The sequence below is a fragment of the Polyergus mexicanus genome, unplaced genomic scaffold (assembly GCF_030449975.1).
Source record: "Polyergus mexicanus isolate NDT 795.1 unplaced genomic scaffold, iyPolMexi1.0 SCAF_12, whole genome shotgun sequence".
In the NCBI taxonomy this organism is placed as follows: Eukaryota; Metazoa; Arthropoda; class Insecta; order Hymenoptera; family Formicidae; genus Polyergus; species Polyergus mexicanus.
In genome coordinates this window covers 7,501,438-7,526,229 of record NW_027223332.1, presented here as the reverse complement: position 1 = coordinate 7,526,229, position 24,792 = coordinate 7,501,438, and the positions used below count along the sequence as shown (strand labels likewise).

Genomic DNA, 24,792 nt, shown 5'->3' with positions numbered 1-24,792 from the left:
GACAGCCGGACGGTGGGGATAAGGAAAGGCGCGCAGGTGGGGACGGCCACAATTCCCGCACACGGGGTATCGTGTGTGTTGCGAGTGAGTGAAAATCAGTCAGTCAGTCAGTCACTCAGTCAAGCGGCGGATCGGGCACGCCGCTGTAGCATCTTCTTCGCCGGGCTCTTTGTATTCGAGGAGAAAAAGGGCACGAACATCTCGAATGGGTCCAGATCTTCCTCGCGAAAACTTCGCTACCATTACACTGCCCTTTACACACTGCCCTTTACATATTGCCCTCTAACACACACTGCCGGCTTTCGTGTCTGAATAATCGTTTCCTCGCGTAAGTAAAAAATATATATATATTCTCGTCTCGCGTAATTTTATTTTGTCGCGGCATCGACGATTTGTGCTCGCGGTCTGTGTTCTAACGAACGTATCCACTCGGCTCCCGTATCAGTAATGCGGTGATCGATAGTCAGCGTAGTAGTATATTTCGCGTGACAAGTGAAAAAAACAGCAGCCGCGAAGATGCCGAGTCAGACTACCACGATTCTGCTCAAGTGCTCTATGGTGGATGTGCCCGCGCTCAACCACGTGAAGCTCAAATCTCTCTACGTAGTAAGTACGCATGTGTGTGTGTGTATGTATGCGTGTATGTATTGGACAGACAGCCCAGGGGGTGTAACGGTACGTCACGACGATGTCGTCTCTGCTTGATTTCGCGAGATCGAGCGCCATCGTGAGAAAGATGGTGCGAAATTTTGCGTCTCTCGTACAGAGATCTTTGTTATTGAATCTAATAGAAAGAGCGTTCGCGTTGTAAACGAACACCCGTTTCATTCTGGAAAGATAAATCATGATCGATTTATATTACACTCTAATTGGTTAAAAGATAATAAAGGACGATAACGCGAATGAGGATAGATCTGACGCTTAATGCTCGGGAGAGTGATATTTTATTCTAATTCTAACGACTAGCGGATGTCGTGTTAAAACACAGTTCCGCTGACCGACTTCTTTTGTCTCTACCGACTAAAAGTCGATCGATACCAATCGAACGTAAACATCGAAACAACTCTCTCGACCTCTGTTCGGTTCACCTGGATTTTTATTCACTCGTTGTTCACATGATTCTAAATATACAAAACAAGTGCGGGCAGAAATTTACAAACGATCCATCTTACAGGTTCGAGATCATATTTCGAATCTCGCAAAACGATGGTATTCACTTTTTCGCGAATAAGCACACGTGTGCATCCTCGCAAGACGACCGCGGACGGGCGGTCAATTTAAGAGAGAGAAAAAAAAAATACGAATGCACGCACGTACGCGTTTGCGGCGGCCCCGAGGGTACCGACGACTAAAAGGGGTGAATAAAAGGGAAGATCTGCCGTGTCTGGAGATGCTTGCGCCTCATTAACGTTAACCTCATTCGACGCGAATGCAGATGCATTTACGAGACTGCAGGCAGTCGTGTCGGGTTCATCCAACTCGGCCCCTCTCGTGTGTACGCGAACGCGTAGACACGAATGATTTTCCTAATTTATTAAATTGCGAGAAAAAGATTTCAATTATCACGCGTAACATTTTTTTTTACCATACATTTTTTACGATCGAGCTTCTTGCGAGAAAATATTTTGGGACAAGAAAATAAAATAGTCAGTAAAACAGTCAACAAGTTTGGATTGTTTTTCTCTTTCTTAAGAGGGACTCCTGTTGTGGGAATCTCTTTTCATAATACCGTGGTGTAGCCTTCAATAGATATAAACGTGCCACTGCATTGCTGCACCAGTAGAGTGCAACGTGAGCGCAACGGGCTAATCGCAACGCCGCTCGTCGTGCCGTATATCTCGTATTGACAAACGAACAATGGACTCGCGTTGCGGGGCGGAGAAAAATGCGCCCGAGCGTATTGTGCTCGTCGAAGCTACAAGATACAACATTCGCGGAAAGCGCGAAAGCTGTCAGTGACGAGCGTAATAGTCAGAAAATCCGTTTCGATATATTACATTTCGTAAATCATTCAAGGTTATCGCACCAATTATCCACGTACGTCGTTTACCCAACGACGTACACATGTATGTGCGCACATACATAATATTTATATACGTAAATAATTTAAAGTAGCAAAATATAATACGCGAATCTGTTATATTCCGCCCGACACTGCGTATCGTATTCGTTATTCAATATACGCGTATTCGACTCGTAGAAAATAAAATTGTTTAATTATATCTCTGCGCACGATACAGTTAACGATAATCTTGTTTGAAGCACGAAATATACTTTGTCCTGAAAAGTTCCTCTGTACTTTTGTCCACGCACTTAGATAGTGTATCACCTTTATTGTATCTAACTTGTAACGGTGGCGAATTAATCTGTGACGATGCATTATCCGTTAGATGTGATTGATATCGAGCGATAGAGAGAGAGAGAGAGAGAGAGAGAGAGAGAGAGAGAGAGAGAGAAGGGCAGATAGAGAGATAGAAAGAGTAACGTGACTGCTCGGATGCGACGTAGCTTAACATTCGCCTCTATAGCGTCGTTTATGTTCTAAATATAAAAAGATGGACCCGTTTTTTTCGAATACGGCAGGAGGCCAAAGCAACTGTGACAAGAGCATTCACAGGGACTCCGAGAAGATCGAAAAGTCAAACACGCATTTCCTTCGTACGAACAGACGTAGAAAGCAGTAGAATCGCGTCTGAATTTGTCGATCGATCGATCGATAATATCCGGCTTGATTTCCCAGAATTTGACGCCAAGACATGTCAGGTCGGATATCTTAATGCTTTTATTACAAAAGATGTAAAGTTGCGCAAATATCAAACTTTTCCGAGATAACGAGAAGAGCCGACGCGATAATCTGAAGATTAAAATAAATTCTAGAGTGAGAGAGAGAATGAGAGGGAAAGAACGGAACACTTTCTTATAATTTGTTTAGCAAATCGTGAACACACGAGGTAAAGATATAAGTACCTGCATGCGCTTGTCGATATATCCAGACTTACCAGAAGCAGTTCGATTAAATTCACTTGAGATTAATTTTTCGATGAGGCGACGAGATAACTTGTGAGATAAGGATCTACATTTAACGCGGTGAGAATACAGTTAACCAAAACTTCTCAGCAGCGCCGAAGGGATCGGGGGACACGTGCGTGCGCGTGGTTTTTAATGGGTGACATTGGAGATGCTCCATGCGTGTCGAGTGTCCCCGACCTCATTTCCGGATAAAAAAAAAAAGAGAAAAGATAAATAAATTGTCCGGCGAGAAAAACCGGGTGTCGTGATATCGTCGCGTTATCTCTCGGATAACGTCGGCGCGTCGTCGCGTCCGCGATACGCGATTATCGGCGATCTCGTCACGATAAAAATTGATTTTGAATTGATCACTACGGAAAATTGCCGCTAAAATCTGCTACTTTTCGTCCTTACGGATCGATTCGTCCTATCTCTCTTTGCTTCGAGATAGAAAGATGCGCTCTATGCGTGACGAATCTTGTTACTTGAAATCATCCCCGAGATGAGGAAAGTAAGAACGGAGTTAAATAATGAAAGGTTTCGAGATTATATATATATATATCGTCAGAACCATAAGAGACTTTACGCATACTATTAAATTGTAGAAATAATGTTATCAGAGTACTGATGTTACACAACAACTTTTTATTGCGAGGAACGTAGATTAAATTTTCTTGCACGATACGAACGTGCGATTTTCGGGCCACGCGTCGCTGAAATACATATATAATACCGTTGCTTCCGAATATATTCCCGCCGAGATAAATCGCCTCGGGATAGAAATTACATACCTCGAAGCCGGTCCGGTATCGCTTTAATTCGATAACTTGTTTTCTTTTTATGCGTCGATTCCGCTCTCACAGCTGCTCCTCTGTACCCGCATCGGTTGGTCTCATTTATCTTTATTTTATTCCACCACCCGATCTTATATGTGCGCGATACCGAGTGACCAAGTCGGGCCCATGGCCGTGAAAGTTCCTCTGTTTCACTCGTATGGGTATCACGGCCACGCACGCGTCCTTCCGATGACAACAGCCTCACCTTCCCCTTCCGATCATCCATAGGTTCGAGAAAAGGGAGAAATTTTCGAAAGCGATGACGAGTCTTCTTTTTTTACGGCGCGGATGTGGTCTCGTTATCCGAGCGAGTGAGCGGATCGCGTATCGCCTTATTACATCACGGTGCATTATGATGCATAGGCAAAGTTAACCAAGCGCGCTTCACGTATGTATATCGTTATAATACGATCAGAAATTATATACAATACGAGACGCGCAACTCGAGTTTGTACGCACCAATTTCGTTGCAAATAATGTCGAAATAATGTCCATTTTATGCATATTATTATCGTATAAAATAATTCATCGATGAACAAACATTTGACTCAAGCTCGCACAACAGACGTCTCTTGAGCACGACCCCTTTTTCTATTCTGGTGCGTGCACGTCGTCGTCTTGCCTCATACTCGTCCACGAGTTCTTTGTATTAGCTCTCTTTCTCTTTCTCTTTCTCTTCGCTTCTTGCGCGTTTTTGCAGCCCTCTCAGAGCACACTCCTCCTCCACTCCCTCATCTTCGAGGCTAACGACGCGAGCTGAACCCCCATTGTTGATCGATCCACGGTGAGAGGAGTTTCTAGGAGCAGAGAAGCGTCATTATATTGCCTTATGCACAATCGAGGAATGATTGACTCACGAGTAAATTGCAGAAAAATGATTGCATGACTGACGCTCGCCATCTCGCTCTCGAGAGCGCTAACATTATTATAGTGTTGTGGCGAGTATTACGTAGCACGATTCGCAGAATTTACCTTCGAGATTACAACCGAGTTTATTCTTTGACCATGGTAAAAGGAAAAAATGTAACTCCAAGATGCAAAAGATCGATGACCAATATACCCGATGATGCGAGAGCCGTAAATATTTTATGCAACGAGAGAGAGAGAGAGAGAGCCCACACGCGGTGTGCATCGTTCCAAACATAAATATAACATCGTAGTTTAATATAAAATACGATTCGCGAACGTATTCACCGTTAGCCGGAAGCCGTGTATCTGATCCCAGGTAGAGAAGGTTAATAAGTCACGCATGAAACTACTCGATGATTTCTAAAGATATCGATAAACGAGCCCCGGTGACGGATAAAAATCCCTATCCAACTTTCTACGTCATATCTCGCGATTTTTAATAATGGCGCGCTCGTGAACTCGCACTCGGCCCGCGATCAGCTGTTTCGTCACGCGTCGAAAGTGCGTGACAACCGCATCGCGGAATGATGGGTGTTTTTTTTTCTTCTTTCGTGTAAATTAATACCTCGATCGTACCGCGCTTCTTTAATGCAAACGCGCGTCTTTCACGTGCTTTTCTCTACTATACAAGATAATCTTTTCACTTTCTATGTTCATGAATATATCTAGATTTTACATACAATATCCTGGACGTTTTCTCATACCGGAATTTTCCGCACTCTTACGCTAATGTCGACGAAAAAAAAAAAAAACATGCGTAATATCAGTGTCACGTACCCCTGTATAAATCATCCATTGTCACGAGTTAATCGCACATCGTATCGATCACGTTTCATTCATCGGCAGAATATCCAAACAGCTTTTTTTTTTATCTTCCGGCTCCGAAACCGGCGCGAACGGTTTCGTAAATAGATGAGCGATTAATTGTACGTCGCTAATACCGAGAGCGGTATCTCCGATCGATGATCAGCAACTAATTGGCGCTTGTGAAAATGTCTCAGTCGCGGTCGCGCACGTACGAGACGACGATTGGCAAACGTCCCGGCCGCGCAAGTGGATGCAAACGCGCAGAAGTAACTTTTCCTCGCTCTTGAGGAATTGGATAAACGCTGGCGAGAATCCCGGTGCGGAAATCGATTCCCCGTAACTTTGCGCCGTAACTCTTGAATCTTGAATTTCGAATCTCTCGATTTGCTTCGTTAAGTCGAACACGATCTTTACGATTCGTGGAATATTAATCGCATTCGCGAAGGGCTAACATTAATATTCGAAGCATTCAAGATATAAACTTGATATTTAGAGTGCAATAGCGTTCATTTCACATTAATTTGATTGATATTAATTACGGAATTCTCGAACGCGCTCGCTGTCACGATACGCTCTTAACATAATTAAGAGGCATACATTGCGATTGACGTTAAGTGTGTTCCCCGCGCAGCAAAACAATATGAAACAATTGACAGTTGGCCTACATCTGAAAAAGTTACGATTGCTTACTCTAGTTTTTTCACACGAATAATGCGCAACGTAACTTTCGCAGATTCCCCTTTATAAAGAGACGAATGTTTCCACAAGGGATCGGTGTGTTCCAGATCGAAAGTAATCGCTTCAATCGATCGATTTATCTTTGTACCGTAAGATTTATTATACTCGGTACGAACGTCCTTGACCTGCGATTTTTGCCCGCGATCGACATCGCAGCGCCAACGTCATTCGAACGCGATTGTTTTATGCGCGTGTGAAAAATTCTCCGGCTGACAATAAAGTGACGCCGCATCTACGGTTGAATCGAACCTCGCGCCTTTCTCGCGGGTAAAAGCGAGCTGACAACGCCTCATAATTGGAAAGCTACTCATGGAAAGCTACTTCGTGGAAAGTTACTTAAAATTACCGCTAACATTGTGTTGATATAAAATTATATTGCTGATATAAATTGATGCTGTTTGACATAAAGTTTTTTTTTTTTTTCTAAATTATTATTATTATTATAAGTATGCCAATGCGACCACGGACAGAGAATGGAAGTGTGCCAGCATAATTTCAGCGTGATTTTAAAATGTAATCTCCCATAAAGCCCCAAATCTTTGTGTGTCATACTCTTCGGCGCGTTTTCGACACGCTACAGATTGATGAAATTTATTTTTGCGCACGTATCTCGGTCACTTATGGTATTCACCTTGTGGACGGCGGATGAGTTATCGAGTTCGATATGACCCCGGCATTATTCAGGATTCTGAAGATTTTAAAGATTCCACAGCGAAATTGCCCGACGATGTGAAAAAGCGATGGAAATTCCATTCCGTTAAATGTCGCAGCTCAAGAACTCGCGGAATTGATAATGCGTTTCTGACCTTGTCGTGTTCGTCATCTCGATTGCGAGGGAACTATCATCGAGATTGATATTCCAAGAGCGTCTCGCGGGATAATCCAACGTTATATTACACAAATTCTGTCACAATAAATATCATCGTGGATGATTGTAATTTATTTATTGCAAGGCATTATACACGAGCACCGCTAAGTACCCATATTTACTCATACAATATTCACCAAGTTAAAATTAAAAAGTAAGATGAAACGCGAGAATTTTTTGCTTTCCTGCGCGAGAACAGCGCGGGCAACTGCAGCTGAATCTAGTCTTTGTGCTGCTGCAGGTTGGCAGGTGTCAGATACGAGATACATCTGCTAACCTGCACGTGTCGCGGGCATGTATGTGTACGCAGGTATATGGCGATCCCTACGCATGTTGAATCGAGGCAGGTCGACAAAATGTCGACGAGCTGTGCCGCTGTGCGATCGATCGACCAGCAAGTTTCGGGAAGCAAATCTGTTCACCTGCTGCACCATATCGCTAGGTGTGTGCCGGGTTTGGTCTGCGTACAGCCAGGTGTCCCGAGAAAAATCGAAAGCCACGAAGCTGGGGTCCGAGGTCCGATATTATTAAGGTTTGCCCTCCGAGTAAGCGTAATGATAGGGTACCGCTCTCCCCGGTTGGATGAGAGCGTCCAACTTTATCGTATTTTTTCCTTTCTCTTTTCCTTCGCCGTCGCTCTTGCCGCTGTATTTATGCGAACGAATTTTGCTGCTCGCCTCGCGACGTGTCCTGCCCATGTTCAGTTTCGAAAATCATGGCCAACCACTAATAATCAGTTCCTTTTGATCATAGAAATATTCTGCTTGCGACAATTCTCTCTCTCTCTCTCTCTCTCTCTCTTTCTTTTTTGTCAAAGCATGCATCTTAAAAACGTGCGTTTCTCAGTAAGGTTAATTCTTTTATTCATCCGAGAGACGGCTATTATAAATTTTTATCCAGCTTTTGTATTCGCTGTTATTCATCTCTCACGTGTATCTAAAATAGGACATCTCGCATCTCCCAGGCGCTACGATACAACGCGAGATTCTAAATTTATCCTCTCTCGCTTATTTGTGTGCTTTTTATTCGTCACAAAGGAATCCTCAACGAGGTATCGAGTTTTGTGTCCTCGTCTCTCATGCCACTCCATCAATAATACATTATATTCATAATCTAAATAGAACTAGCGAGTCCTGGTGCTTTTCACACACATCATTCAGTTACTGAAATTCAACCTTCTTATATATATATATACTTTCCTCTTTCTCTTTTCTTTTCTATACGCAATTTTCTTACGATCTTTTTTTGCTTCGATAATCCATTGGAGACCTTTCTTCGAAGAAATCGAACCTGCTCCATTCACATTACTCGATCCCTCTTTATACATTAAAGGCAAAAAGAATTCATCTCAGGTATCAGTCGTTTCTCGGAATTATACGGATGAAAAACTCGAATTGAGCGAAATTAATTGCGAGGGTAAATCGCTGATTATAAAATCTGTATATTAATACAATAATATTCCGATATATGTCGGACGGTAACTTCGCGCACGATTCGTTAAAGTTGCGTCTTTAATAATTACAAGAGGAGTGGAGCCGCGAGGGAGCGCTTTTAATTAAAGGAAAACCGTGGGCACGTTCCAAGAAGACAATGGATCGTAAAGGCTCTTCTAATAAGAATGAGGATATCGATCGATGATTATTAAAGGCATTCATGACGTTTCTTTTTTCTCGTTCGAATCTTTTTTCAACATTTTGTGCTCTTCGTTGTGCTATTCCGTTGTCGCATTTCTCCATAAAAGAAGCGGGATGAAAACGTATATTGTCGCGTAGTATCGATACGTTTTCGACATGTACCGATATCGATTTTATAGTCGAAGAGAGAGAGAGAGAGAGAGAGAGAGAGAGAGAGCGCTCCGTTGCGTAGATACGTGCGTTGACCTACCATCCGTGTAACCCATCGCAAGGTTGTCCGATATGACATTGACAATGGCATGAACAGGCAGGTCTAACGAACCTATTGCATCGTCCCGTAACATCCTGTCATACCTATGTTATAAATTTCGCCGTCCGCGCATTTAACATAAAAATGACTTAGCAATTAAAAATAAAATCAGACAGCTACATAATATCGTGTATATCTCTTTTATTTTATTTTATTTTATTTTTATTTTTTTTTTAGTTTCATTGCGAATTTATATAATTCATAGCATTTATATAAATTATTTATAAATTTAGAGTGTATACTTTTGAAGTGACAAAATTCGGTCACGTTACGCAAACGCTACTCTTGTTTATAGCATTGACTTGTTTCAATGTTAAAAAAAGAAGCGTACCGCTAATTGGAGTGTTATTTAACGACACGAATCTCGGAGAGACTCGGTGCTCGACTAGATAAAAATCCCGCAGCTATATTAGACCTATTTTCCATTGTTGTGAGCCGAGACGGGGAGATTGCGACGATTTCTCCCATCAATGCGTTTGATGCGATCGCGTAGGTTCTTGACCGCATTCCTTATGCAACGGGGTTTTTTTTCTTTTTTTTTTTACCCGGGGTCGCCCTCCAATTAGACATCGATATGTAATTACAGACTCGCGTAATTAGGGGCGGGCTCGATAGTCTATGAATACATCGATTTCTGTCATTGTATATTAGACGCGGGGTCACTGCGCCGTTTATAAACGTCCCGTGGATCCTGATGGTAAATTATAAATCGTCCATAATGAGTGCGCGCGCTCGCCTTTATAAACCGTTACAGGCTTACAGTTAATTCTCTTCGTGACTAGTGGCGATATCCTTTTTGTAAGTTGAGAGAGGAAGAGGCTGGCTCTCTTTGTGCAATCTTCACTTCCGATTAAACACTTTGCAAAATCATACCCGTCGAACAATTTTTCTGGATTCGCTCGCGTTTCGATCGATCGACTCTTTTATGAATTTTTATGAAACGATCCATCGATCTCATCGATAATGACGGATGCACCGATGACGATGATGCGCATTTGCATGCGCATCGTTCTACATTTGCAGCGAGGTGAATCTATCGCGCTCCATTGTCTGACACTAATGAAACGAGCCTCAGTTATTTCCATATTGTTTTGCAAAGATGTCCGATTATTTTCTGACATGTTCACGTGACGGTCGTCAATTTTCTAAATATATCTTAGCGCGCGTGTTATTCATGCGCGAAAAAAAGAGACAGACGTGTCGATATCTTCCGCTTTTTCCGCTGGCCTGATTTCGTTTGATCCGTAAAAAATGCATGCAAAATCGATTATACGACGATATCGATAAATTGTATTATTAAATACTTATTAGCGCCGAATTTTTATATAGAACGACTATTTATATAAAGAGAAAAAAATTACCAAGACTTTATGACACGTGTATGCATCATTAATCTCTTCGAACGTCAAAACATTCGCGAATTTCGAAAAGAATGATAATTAGAAAAAAGTAGAAAGCTATACGTCATTCTGTTTTCACTGTGGAACTAAATACAAGGATCGACATCCGTGCGTACATCTTAGACTTAGAGGATCGCGCGATATGAACGAGAGCGAAGCGTCAGAATCGTAATCGCCCGAGGCGTCATTTCTTCGGCGCGCTTATCGGTTTGCTTATCGCGGACGCTCGCGGCACGCACACGTGCAACGATGCGCATCCGCGCACGTGTTCCCGCCGATACCGACGCTCTGCTCGACTCGCGGTCCAGAAGAAGCCACCACCCACGTTAACGCTTTGTCTCCGATTACTGAAATGCGCGTTTAGTCTGCGGGAAAAAGAGAAAGAGAGAGAGAGAGAGGAGCGAAAGGAGATAAGAGGATGCAGAGATAAATTGTAGTAGGTGAAAATGGGCGAATCGAAAAGAGACTACGTTATTTGCTAGATGGAGTATCGAAATAATTGCACGACGATGCTCGACGAAACTTTGCTAGGTGCTAGGTAAAGATAATAAATTAGTTTTTATTTTCATCTCTTTCTCGCAATGACCTTAATGCAAGAACGAGGTTGCGGATCCGTTAATTATTAATTATTTCTTCAAGCGCGATCGTAATGTCATTTTTGTGACGGGAAACACGTTTCTCATTTTTATATATATATATACACATAATAGAAATGATGGCCTAGTAAAAGAGAAGTCATATAATGTAACTATTTTATATTTTATAAGCATTATCACACATCAAACTGCTTATTAAAATATCAGAAATTAATATTTCAATTATTAACATTGAAGTGACTATAATTATGCTTTCTTTATTATATAATCATAAATATAATTATTACTTAACCATCTCCCAATTCGCTAATAACGAGCATCCGTTCCTTCTGATTACAGAGTCCTGGAACATTGCACAAAGATGTCAGCGGCGCTGGTACGAAGGTCAGCGAGAAAACGGTCGGTGGCGTCGGCACGGCGACCCTCACCACGCTCTCGTCCATTAATAACGCATCCAACACCGGCCGTAACAAAAACAACCCCGTATCTCACGAGGTAAGCTTATACCACCGCGACTTTGGAAGAGACGAGATCCGCGCGTATATTGATCATAGCCGAGCGATACGTCATCTCGAGCCTCGCAGATGACTGCGATAATTAACCAGTCCTGCGCTTGAATTTATTGCCCATTAATCCGTTCGCATTCACCGGGCATGCGTGTGCTGAAGGAATCGGCTCGTCCCTTCCGCTTCGCGATATCTATACGCCTGTACTTCTGTGTGTATGTGTGCGTGTGCATTCGTACACAGGCACATGACATTATTCAGTGCATGACTTATTGAATGCAGTATAAAGTACCGTTTACAGTTTAGTTTCTACTTTTCTGTCCCTGTCTCACTCTCAGGCCGCATAAAAGGAGACCTGTACCCGCACCATTCGCACAATAAAAAAACGTAACCGCGAAAAAGCGTGGTTCGAAATTTTTATCAACCCTGATATATATTTTGCGACAAAAGTTTAATATTTATTTGAGATTAAGCGACGGAGAAACAGCGAACGAGACTTTTTATTATTCTACTTTACGTCTTTATTCGAGAGCGTGCACGACACGAAAGCACGCGATAAAGGAGACTTCTCGTCGATGACGCGATCGGGGATCCGTTTGCGCGCGTCCAGACTGTTATCATCGTCGGGCCACAATCCACAATGTGTACGCGCGAACCGCGCACGTAGGATTTTATTGGCCATTGTGTTAACGAGGAAAATTACGCGCTCGCGCATGTGAGTGTCCGCATAAATTTATAGAGTAGGAATCGCGCCCGTATCGACGGCGGCGATCGCGACGAAACCCGCGGCGTGATCCCCCCGCCGTAATTTTTCTTAACGATTTTATCTGGGATTTACGAAGCAAGAGAGAAAGAACGAGAGAGAAAAAGAGAGAGAACGCGGACTCACCCGCGACGCTACTCAAACGGAACTTATTGAAAATTGTTGCTCTCGGCTACCTGTTTAGGTCGCGATAAATCGTGTCCCTGAACGTGCGCGGACGTTACAATCGTCTTGTTCCCCTTGTTGCGGTTTCGGTTAAATCCGTCGCTGAAACGTCATGTAACGGCACTCAATTTCTTGCGCTCGATTTCGTCGTCCTTTGGGGCGCGAAATGGCCGCAATAAGATTGCAGTCGCTGTGAATGTTTCCGTATATATCGTCGTATATCTCGTGTACGACGATGGATGCAATTAAAAGTATTTTGTCTAATTTAGAACACAGATATCGTGACGATTATAAAAATCGAAAACGAATAAAAAATTACGAATTAATCTTTTTTTCCCACGCCGAACGCTTCTCCTTTTGATTAATTCTGTTTAATTTATAAATTAATATTCCTTTTCGTATATAAAAACCTGCGCTTGTTAATATCGCAACCTTGGGCGGTATCGTCGCCGTGTCTGCGGTTGTCGGTCGAAGCAGAAAATTAATCGTCCCGCGCCAAACACTCTCGTTAAGAGATACAAAGAGGTACCTCTCTAGTGGCCCGCGGCCGACGCCGTCACCGCGGTTAATTTGTTCCGAACTGTCATTATGGCCCGTCGCGGCCTCGATTCCGCTGCTGTAATCATTTCTTGCACCTCTGTGACACGGAATCGCCATTTGTCACCTTAATGCCTCCCCGCGTTTTTTCTCCCTTTTTTTTCGCGGCTCTCCATTACATTACCGAGACGATCGGATTTCGTTGCGTTCGCGCGTTACGCAATTATATGCGACCGCGATCCCTCATGCGCGTCGCGGTTTTGAAGAATAGTTCGCGCACGCACATACATATAGAAAAGAGTCAACCCGCGTACAAGCACGTACATATGTACTCGCGAGGAAAGAACTTTTTATCACGCGGTTTTTCGGCAAATCGCAGCGCGCTTTGTGTCTACCTGCATTTCTCGAAGAGATAGACACACGCATGTTACACATGTACAGGCGCGGTTCACCGTTACTCTTACTCGATACGAGTGTATTACGCCGCGATTTATCGAGCTCTCGGAGTAATTCATACGTGAATTTAGAAAGTCCGGCGCGAGATTTGTGGCTAATTGTTGTACAGCGTTTGTGCAACCGTGACAGGCGCGAAAACCACAACGCTCGACTCCCTCGGTTGCTGTCATTTTGTAAAACGAAAGCGTTAGTCAGCTTAAGCCCGAGGCACCGATTTACGCGCTCCTTCATTCGTCGTTGTACTTACTTGAGAGAGTAATTATTGTGCACTTTTTGCCTTCATTGATTTTCTTTAATTTTCTCTAATAATCTTTTCTTAGTCACGATATATCAAAATTATTTCTACTTATGTCAATGTTTTTTATTTGGCGATATAGTTTTTACTACAATAAGTATAATATAAGTTGAATAATAATAATATTAGTATCCGCGTTCAATAATAACAATCCGGTGCCCGGATATTCGACATATAATAGATATTGATCGTTGGGATTTTTACAAGGATAGGTCGATTATGAAAGCTCTTTAGGCGAGACACCCTGGGGGGTGTCTTCGGTATAAATGGTTTATACAGAGACCGGTGCCCTTTCCGGAATGACTCGTGTCTCTTCGAGACATTGTCGGCATGGCGTAACAGAGATACAGGCGTGCTACTCACAATGTATATTCTGAATGTTACAAAGGCCGGCTGATCGGAAAGAAGGTGGTTCGTCTCTATTAATTTTGAAATTTATAATTAAAAATTTTGAAATTTACAATTTTTTAATTTCGTAACCTTCAATTATTTTTTAAATCTAATTTCTATTTTTATACATACAATGCTCGTCCAACTTTCTATTTTTTACGAAATTCTTTTTTGCAATCTTCAGGAAAAAAACCACATACTCAGTATTTAATATATATATATATGACGTTCAATCTAATTAATATCAAATATCTTGTGCAATATAAGGATGCTATGATATTCGTGATGATTTATACGTAACTCGTTGGATAGATTTACATGCCTCGGAAGATTTTATGCGAGACATACCGTGATTGTCACAATCATTTGAAGCAATCGAACGTATAAATCATTCTGTTTCTATGAGGATGACATAGTTTGTGTGAGAAAGAGATATGAAGTATTATCAATGAAAAATTTAATTTAAACGAATTTAATTATTTATGCGCTCATGAACAATTTAATTCGAACGCGCTAACTCATATGTTTTGCATATACGTGTACCTTTTAAAATTCTCGAGATAGTGTAGAAATGCAAAGAAATGTTCGAACTATACGTTATGTAATTGTACGCGATCTGCTCCAGGACAAAGTTTGTATACCAACGATTGTTACGGATTCCTCGTTGACATACATCTGTATACATCATCGATATGTATCGTCGCGCCACCGATTGCTCTAATCAAAATTACAGTGTCCGATTACGAATGATGACTCTATTATGTCTATCTTTGTACTGGCGATAATGTATATAAAAATAAATTTCGTCGCGTCGTGTGCTAATACGCTCTTATATTCATTACGGTTTGAATAATCAAAGCTGAATGTCGAACGCCGAATCGGAATATTGATGAGATGAGTTTTTTCCGCTGCGTTATACGTGGCCAGCGATTCACAAAATTATTAAATTTCATGAATTATTTAATTCTAAGAAAGAATTTTCTATCTCGCGCTCTCTGCATATTTTCATTATTAATTTTATATCGTTTTTACGTAATGAGTGATAATCAATGTATGTTTTATTTGGCCATTTTGTTTTATTGTAACGCTTAATCATTTCGCGTGGAAATTGCAAAATTGCATTTTAAGCTAACGAGGTATTTGTGGGATTCCGGGCGACACCGGAGTTGCAGTAATTAGAAATACAGCTGGCTGCTCCACCCACTAATTAAATTCACCGAGTACATTAGGCGATACGCGCTCTCTCTGACGTAGGAGACGACGGTCGATTGTTTGCGATTTGATTGTGTTCGAATGCGACGTATCAAGGATTCAGTACGTACGTTAATAGAGTCACGGTTGCGTTTGCGACACAATAACGCGCCGCCAAAGTACGCACGAGAACGTCACGCGACCATAAGAAGCTTCAATATAATCGTTGCGCACAAGGCACTGTAACCCGATCGTTTCGCATTGTATCTCGGATTTCGCGATAACATAAATACGCTACCTGCGGGTTACCCCCACGGGCTAACGATCCTGGTGACAAAAGTAACACAACGCCGAGATTAGCAACCGAGCTAACAATCAGGCGTTTTTCCGCCTAGCTTTACGGGAGAGGAACATAACGTGTCTCTCAAGTAAACACATCTCCGTAACTCCACTGAGATGTAAGGGCGTCGATATTGGCGTTGAGAAAAATAACATAATTGTAGATTCCGTCAATCGATTTATTATTTTATTTCATGATTATTATTGCGATTTTAATACTTTAAATAATTTTATTAAACGATGACATATATATATATTTCTCGATGGAATTGCAATTGTACATTTTAATGAGGAACTGGACATCAAAAATTAATAAATCTGATATATTTCATATTTCATGGATTTAACAATATGCAAAGCGTTTTTAGAATCTTCTAAAATATACAATAAAATTGATTAATTAAGTTATGAGTTGAATTATATTAATTTTGTATTTTAAAAGACTAAAAGTGTGGCTTTTGCATGCGCAATGTCAAGTTCATGAATCTCGAAATGTATTAAATTTATTAACTGTTGACATAGCTGATCCGTCCATCCTTTTCCGATTCCTTTTTAAATGCGACTTGAAGTGGGACACCTCCCCCCCCCCCCCCCCCCCGCTTGTCGCGTATTCTTTAAGAGAAACTGCTCGTTTATCCTCTTGTCTTCTAAATCGTTGTTACGTAACACACGTAACGCATGTATCCTATTGTTAATATAATATTCTCATCTCCGTCCTACAATTTTCTCACGCGCGATGAATGACCGTCGACGAAATAAATATAAAGATTCGCAATCAAGCAAGAATTGAGACACGATGCCGCGTATTTAATAATCGTACTAGCGCTTGTTAAGCGAGAGACAATGCGACGCCTTCATGACACCGCGAACAATCGGCGGCCGCCGTCAATGTTCATTATAACTCACTTGCGATCTTCTCGCGCGTAGCCAACGGGCATAAAATAATATCTTTGCTTTCTACGAAACGATTCGCCGCAATGGAAAATATATTCAATTGTCACGTTAAGCGAGAAAGAGGTAACGAGATTTCCAGAGATCTGCCGCAGTCATTTTCACATTTATGAAACTTATAATTTACTCTCTCTTAAGATTATTCTATTATTTCCCTTAAAATTACTCTTAATCTTTTTAGAATATATTTATTATTTTAATTCTTTATGTCTCTTTCTCTCCTCAATAATTGAGAGATATCTGAATGTTTCCGACAGAGTTTCATATTTTAATTTAATTCTAAAATCGATGTACTTGTATTTGATATTACATGTAATCGCGCGCACGGTGTTTACTACACGGGACTGTCGATGGAACGTCGAGTTGCGCGAAGTAAAATCTCACGCTTCCCAGCGCGACTGAAACACGTCTGTACAAACGGCTGTCTGATTAGCCGCAGTATCGGTTGCTTCGTCGGATCTCATCACCGACCATGCGGAAACGCATAGCTCACACAGGCGTTTCTCCTCTCGGCGCGCACACGCGCAAACAACACACGCGCATAACTGATGTACCGTTATCTCCATACGCACTTTGACTCCATGCATATGTGGGTCTCGGGTGGTTACGACCATGCTAATGGAGATATCCGTTCGATTATAAGCTTGCCGTTGTGCGTTTCGTGATCGCGCGTGTACGCGGACACGAATCGATAAATCAGTGTGGGTGAGGATGACAATGAGAAACTGTGTATATCGCCAACACTATTAACGGCTATTGTTCGATTCGGGAAAGCGATGTTAATGAAACACTGGTTTATATCAACTTCGACCTAGAATTACAGCTTTGACGTTATTATTGGTATAATTTCCAAGTGAATTTCAAGTTGGAATAAATTCAGGGCTTGAACTTACTTTCAGAAGTTTAGTAATTCGAAATATAAAGCGTCAAAGCGTAAAACATGTATTAAGAAAACAATTATATCTTAAAATAAGGATAAAACGAAAGTCGAATTAATAATATGGCACATAAGATTGAAAGAGAAAAAAAAATATATTGAATATAAGATATTTATATTCGTGAGAAAAAAATTTTTTCGGAGTAATCACACATATACACATAATGTAGGGACTATCGGACAACTGAGGAGGAGCTTTCCCGTAATTCACACAAGACAGAGCCCATGTTTGTAATTGCCTTCTCTTTATTCTCTCTTCGTCGCTTCGAGCTACGAAATCCAGTTCGCGCACAACGAAGACAGGCCGTGGCTAATTCACGACGTTTAAATTTCTAATGATCCACGATCAACACGCGCAACTATCAGCGATGTGCGAACACGCTTCCACATGAGGCCGTATAATCGGACTAAGGTATAAATATTCATTAGCCGTTTCAATTATAAGACCACCGAGAGGAGGATGCCAGGCGTCGATGCGTTATCGGTGCGCCGATGTGTAGACGCTAAACACGCATCGCGCTCGCTCGCCGGTAAGGTTGCCGACGAGGGCATTCGAGTTGGCGACAAAAGGACGATGAACTGTACTAGTAGCTTCGTCATTCGTTTCTAGTCGCGACAAAATAACCGGTTTTGTCTATCAGCGAAATTGTATACCTGGTACGAATTGAATCCAAAATACGTGACTACGCACCCACGCTTACGTATACACTGTATTTGGAGAGCTGAAAAAAAAAACATCCGTGGTTTTAAACCGGAAAAATCAATTTTTTATTTTATAAAATTGTTTAAAGTTTTTTTTTCTTTTTTTAATATATATATATATAAAGAGAATGTTACCTTCGAGAATTAATATTTTTAATTAAGGTATAAAGTTACGTAGCAATAAAAAAGATTTACATTTTTGTATATTCATCAGATATCACTATATTTTTTCTCTTTGTCATTTTTTATATCCTAATAATTTCTAGACAACGTGAGATGTTTCTCATGGAAAAACGACGAGCGTTGCGATTCCTTTTCGCGCTCTCGGAGATCGCGGTTGCGTGCACGTAAATTGCGTGTGTGTTTTTACAATTGATTACGTTAACGCACTGTGTTCCGCTAAAGCCTATTATTTTCTGGATCGATTTTTTTTTTTTTTTTTTACTTATTGGCCCGCAATAAAATCGGCACAAGGTTTTTATTAATCGACAAAATCGAAACTACGATTTTACGAATTTAGTGAAACTACATTTGACCGAGCGTACTTTGAGAAACAATAACTTCCGTCTTCGGAGTATAATTACCGCTTATCGCGAGTACAGCACATGCGCGATAGGCGCTATCCTGGCCTATTCTCGATATCGGAGAACGAGAAAAACGTCGCAAGAAAGGCGAGGAGTAGCCGCCGGCCAAGATTAATAACGTTCCACCTTATATCGAAGAAACGCTCGCGTATCACGCGTGTCCCGTTAGCGTCGAGGGGATCACCGAGGGTTAATGGAACCGTTCTGACGATTCGCCGCTGATTACTGATCGTTAAAGACCGATAATAAGTCAGGGTCGCCGTTAAACTGTCCATGGAAGCCGGCATGTTACTTTCTCTTACATAATGGGACTGCGGAACGTTCGTCTGTCGATCCATGTCGCTTCCGGTGGGCCGCGCGAGCGCGCGTCACGTGATTTCCGGCGGATCGTGCATACGCATCCCTGTGTATCGAGGTAAAGTGTTTCAATCGAAGCCCGATGTAAACAGGCGCGCGAATCTCGATGAGACACGCGTGTGTAAATCGCGAGGTAACACGCTTGAAATTCCGAGGTCTTCTCGCGTGCCTCTTCCCTCTTCATGCATAAATGCACAGTGTTATTAATCCATTCTTATTAATCGATTGTATTTGAAATACACATGCAAATTTCGCTGCCGATATAAGGAACGCAATAACATTCGAGGAGAAAAATATCTACCGTTATATACCGTGAGAATGGAGACTTGTAAAGCTGCAGAAATGAATCTCCCGATGCACTTTACGATTCGAAATGACCCTGCACGATTTACTGACATATTGCCGCTTCGTTCAGTATTGACTCGCTAAAATTTTTCCTTTACTCCTTACGCTTATCTGATAAGATTCTCGATAAACATTACGCCTTTATTTTAGAACGGCGAAACTGATGAGATCGATACCGAGTACGACTACTAACGATGAAGTTTTTGGTTAATAACTCGTGTACAATAATCTAACTCGGTAACGAGAGAAACCTATAATAAATCGCGCGATAAAGACGGGTTTAAATACCGGTTAGTTACGCTTGAAAGCACGCCAGCCGTATTATGTAGTCTTATTTACGTGACACATATCTTTGCGACGGAAATTGCGGTCCCTCGAGAATGCGTCGTCAATCGATAACATTGAATGGAATAATTGATCGATCGCCGTCTTTGTAATACTCGTCATTAAATGCCTCGCTTAATTTTTTCCCAATATACGTTTCAAGAGATCCCACTTTGTGAGAATGACTTATCAATTTATAGATTTACGTATAGTTGTGTATCCAACAACACGCAACGTTATCCTTCCTTGGAATAAAAGCTTCTCCTTGAAACGAACGATTATTACGACTCGCGATGTGCACGCGAGAGAGACTCGCGTCTCTCCCCTTCCTCCCGTCAAATGTATCCGGAATATGTCAAACGAAACGTTTGATCGAAAACGTTCGCGGGCGATCGTTATCGAACACAGCTGATCGCTTGGAATCCGAAGACTCGCGAGAACGCGCGTCATTAAAAGCTTGCGACTTGTCGTCTTTTTATATCGGCGTGGTTTATATATTGTATGTCTCTAACTGCGCGACGCGTGCGAGAATTACATGTGACGGAGGTGTATCCATTACTACACCTGGCACACCTGTGCAATTCGATACTTTTCACGATGCATCTCGACACGTGATCTTTTCGCACGCGTCATAATAATGCGTTACGCAAGATTATTCTCGATCGATTCGTCTGTATATGTTCAAGGATATTCGCGTAAAATTATTTTCGATTTTTTTTTTCCCCCCAAAAACTGGTTCAAATCAACTTACCAGTACCTAACAATGAAACTTTGTTGCTGCGCGACAATTATCATTGTGTTTCTTAAGATGAGATGTGGGTAGAATTGTTTTTTTCTCTGAAAATAATCAACTATTCATTAACGTGTTTTCCTGACGTGTACATTCTGTACTTTGTGCTGTTACTTGTTACGTTTAATGAATAAAATAATTGTTTTAACGTTGTTCTTTAAGATGCCGTTGCAAAACGCATCGTTAAGACTGGGCAAATAGCGTTTTCCGGTTTCTGAGGTGAGCGTTCCGTTGTGTGTCAAGGCGATCAGCCTTGGCTCTATATTCCTCACAGATACGGGCGAGTCATTGTTTGCGTTACGTAAATGTATCATCGGGCGATCGTAAATCAATCTTTTACTTTTGACTAATTGAATTTAATTAGCCGGTACTTATTAATGCGCAGCCAATATCGTATAGAAGAGTCGAGATGAGCCTTGAAGATAATTTGCTATGATCTATGCGAGATTAATATCAAATTGAAAAAGTGTTGATTTTACAAACGCAATCGTTCGTTTAAGAAATTATATTTATCTGTAAAAATTTGAAATATTCATAAGACAAATCATCTCTAACAATAATAGCTTATAACGCTGTTATAAAGATGTAAATTGAATATCTACACAAGAATCCCTATCTCTCGTAAATCAATACTTTCCCAATTGGATATTGCTTGCCAACATAAAGAAATTCCCAGGGAAGAACCTCCGTAAGAACGTAAAAGGCCGTAAATAGCAGGTGTTTTAGAGAACAGGAAAACATTCGAGAGACGTCAGCGCGTGATGGAAACTGATAGCTCGTATCCTCGTTTCTTTTTCGCGGTCAGAATTTTGGGCGCTGGCTGTTGATGAAACTTCCCCGGACCGACGAATTTCTCGCGGCATGTGCCACACGTTCTCGTGCTCTCACATAAACCACACGCCCCGTACACAATCTCGGTGATCCAGAGGGACGCCGAGAGAATGATAAGAGAGCTCGTTTCGTCGTACACGCCAATAGTCGTGTGCATGGGCACATATGTACGCGTGTTCGATAACATGTCAACACTGTTGATGAGGATACAACCGCACCACGTGTGCGCCCCGAGAACACGTGACACGCTCACGTGTACAAGAAGGCCGTGTGCGACTTTTCCTTGGGCGAGATCGCAGCCGCATCCGGTTGTGCTCAAGATTTTCGAGGTCGATGGAAAAAAAAAAAGTCACTACAGAGTACATAGTCTACGAGAAGTGCATTTATCTTTCGACGTGTAATATGCGCTTTTTACTAGTCAATTATTACCCCTTAAGTGACACTTTTATAATAATATAATCAAGTATCGTATTTTTTTGTCATCATTTTATTATATTTATCAGTTATCGAAATTTTTACCAATCAAAGAACATCTTATTTTTTAAGGAAAAATGCACATTGCGCAAATATTTTTTTATTATGAATAAAAAAACGTTGAATGAGAAACAATTCGCGACGAGCTTGAAGCACGCGATTTTACGAGGTGAACTTGCGTGTCAGAGCGCCGACAATCGATAAATCCCAACGAAATAATTGCTTCCCGGTCGTTTTGTACCGTCGAAGATGGCCAAAACGAGGGAACGGGAATTCAACATTCGATGGAATTCCTGCTTCAAGGCGGAAATTGTGTCGCTACGGCCTACGACGCGAACGACAAAGGCATCCCCGATGCTGCACGGCGCGCGATTGAATTTCAATACGCAGAAGTTGTTAAGCAATGAAAGGTTTCCACGGGCTTGACGCTCGATTGTCTTTTCAGTTTCCATTGTCCGCGGGTTGAAGCGTACGGGAAAAATCGTAATAAAGACCTCCATCTCGAGTTCCGCGAGGCATTCCGACCGCTGGACCCGTTGTTCCTCGTCAGCGAATCGTTCGCGCGTGGCTATAAATCCTTAAAATGAAACTGAGGTACACAGGAGAAACATTTACTGCATCGAGATGATAAATTAATCCATTTATGTTGGAAAATTATTTTACCAATAATTTTATGTATTGTTAATTATTAGATATTTAAGTTCTTTCAATATTAATTATTTTATTTAATTTTATAATTAGTTAAAGTTAATAGAAAATTTATATTTCTTTCTTATGATTTCAAAATATTTAAACTCGTTGAGATTATACAATCTCAATGTTTGTATGATTTACACATTTTTTTTTATATTTCCTACAAATCTGTAGATGATCAAGGTGGGTTGGCAGTTTAATGCGGGAAACGGAGACGACCGTTTCGTCTAGTCGTTGCCATGTATGTACGCAAAGGTTTCGTTGCCTTATTAAGGCGCTCTCGCGCGGCCCTCCGCGCTCGTCTAGCTCAGCTGGACGAAGAAGGATGGAGAGCCGGAACTCCAAAAAAAAAAAAAAAAAAAAAAAAAAAAAAAAAAAAAAAAAAAACCCAGTTTATTATTTGAAACCGCACCGAGAGCGCGCGTAAAAAGAAGCGGTACCTCACGCGAGATGTTTTCTAGCAGGTTTTATTTGAGGTCAGTTTCGCGATAGAAAGATACGCTACGCGTCGATCAGTCAGAATCGATCATAGATTTCCCCATTGTTAGGTTCCCAGAGAAATTGCTGGTCTTCATCTATAACGCGTAATCGGCGGAATCTGATCTCGCCCCGTCCCTGGAATCGCTTGAAATGCAACATCGTATAAATAAATATGTTTATAAGCTGCGTAAATGATATATATTATGCGTCGAGGCTGTCTTTTCTTTCCGCTTCTCGACGGTCTGAAGAAGCGGTCTGTTCTTTCTCTGTCTCTCTGCAGAGTGCACTTTTTGGAAAGCTTTTCTTCTGATTCTCGTAGATACAGCTCGACATACCCGCGTCAATTCTCCGTGAATAAATTATATCGTAAGCCTGACCGAGCAGAGAGAGAAAAATAACGGGGCCCTACCAAGGCTCGATCTCAGGAACCTCCCTCTCAGCTTGGCAATCACTCTGCCACTTGTGAGCCACACAATGCCACTGTATTCCCTCAGCTCGGTTTTATATATTCTTGTTTGAATCTTACAATATTGTTTATTTTTGGACGAAACCGAGAAATTTAGTTGACAGAATTTGAGAGAATCGTATCATTTACTTGCGCGATTGAAACGTGTGGGTGTATTTATTTATTTCACGTTTATTTTACGAATCGCGTGTAAATTAGCATGATATGCAGTTAATATCGGTATAAAGCGGGCTTTTATTAATCCACCTTGTTTGGAAACCATGACTGTCATTCGGCGTCGCTCTCGTTTTATAACTATTTAATATGTATCGCTCGCGTCGTATGTATTATTTGGTTGACGTTCATTCCGTGCACTTTGTACGCGCAGTTTTGTCTTTTCTAATCAACAGTCTATAAATATATCTCGAACAAATCATTATATACCGCGCTTTGCACCGTACGTTTGATAACCTCCGAACGCGTCGAATGTCATCATAACGATAATAATTGGTTGTCTTATCAACTGCCGTTGATAGATATTTTTCCACGTAAATGAACAATTTATATTGAACAGAATTGGGCACGAGAGAGACAAAGAGAGAGCGCACATAAGAGACAGATAAAACATATTCCTAGAATTTCGTCTTCATCCAAGTACTATTCGCGATATTCAGAAGCATTATGCAACGATACGATAGCATACCTATACGTATGTGGCAATTCGCCTGCAATCATTCCTATACGAAATGGGATTTTGAAAAGACGTCGAATTACAAGACTCTCGTTTCACGAATCGTTGATTATTAGCAACTTCGGTATCACGTTAATATATCACAATCGATCGCGGCTGAAACGATCGAACGGCCGTGTAATCCCTGTGTAATCCTGGAGAGAAATCCGCATCCTACGCGAGCGCTTTTATTGCGTCGGCTCCGTTACATAATTATGAAATTTACCTAGAACGCACGCACGTACGCGCGATCGGTTGGTGAAAATACCGGTTACTTGCATTCGCGCTCCTTTTGCTCTGCAAAAAGGAAGCGATTGGCTATGTGTAACTCTTACGCAATAACGGCCAGGATGTGCAATTTGTAACACGCGTGTGCGTAGGCGCGTTGTAACTTTCGATC

The 24,792-nt window shown here is 41.5% G+C and overlaps 1 protein-coding gene across 2 annotated transcripts in view; it reads left to right on the top strand.

The window, feature by feature from the left end:
- The window catches only part of LOC138938290 (uncharacterized), a 139,221-nt gene that overhangs the window by 100,695 nt on the left and 13,734 nt on the right, over positions 1–24,792 (top strand). For both annotated transcript variants that reach the window (XM_070305151.1, XM_070305152.1), the window contains one exon: positions 11,447–11,602. In XM_070305151.1, coding sequence (XP_070161252.1) covers positions 11,447–11,602 — 156 coding nt within the window. The remainder of the gene's footprint in view (positions 1–11,446; positions 11,603–24,792) is intronic.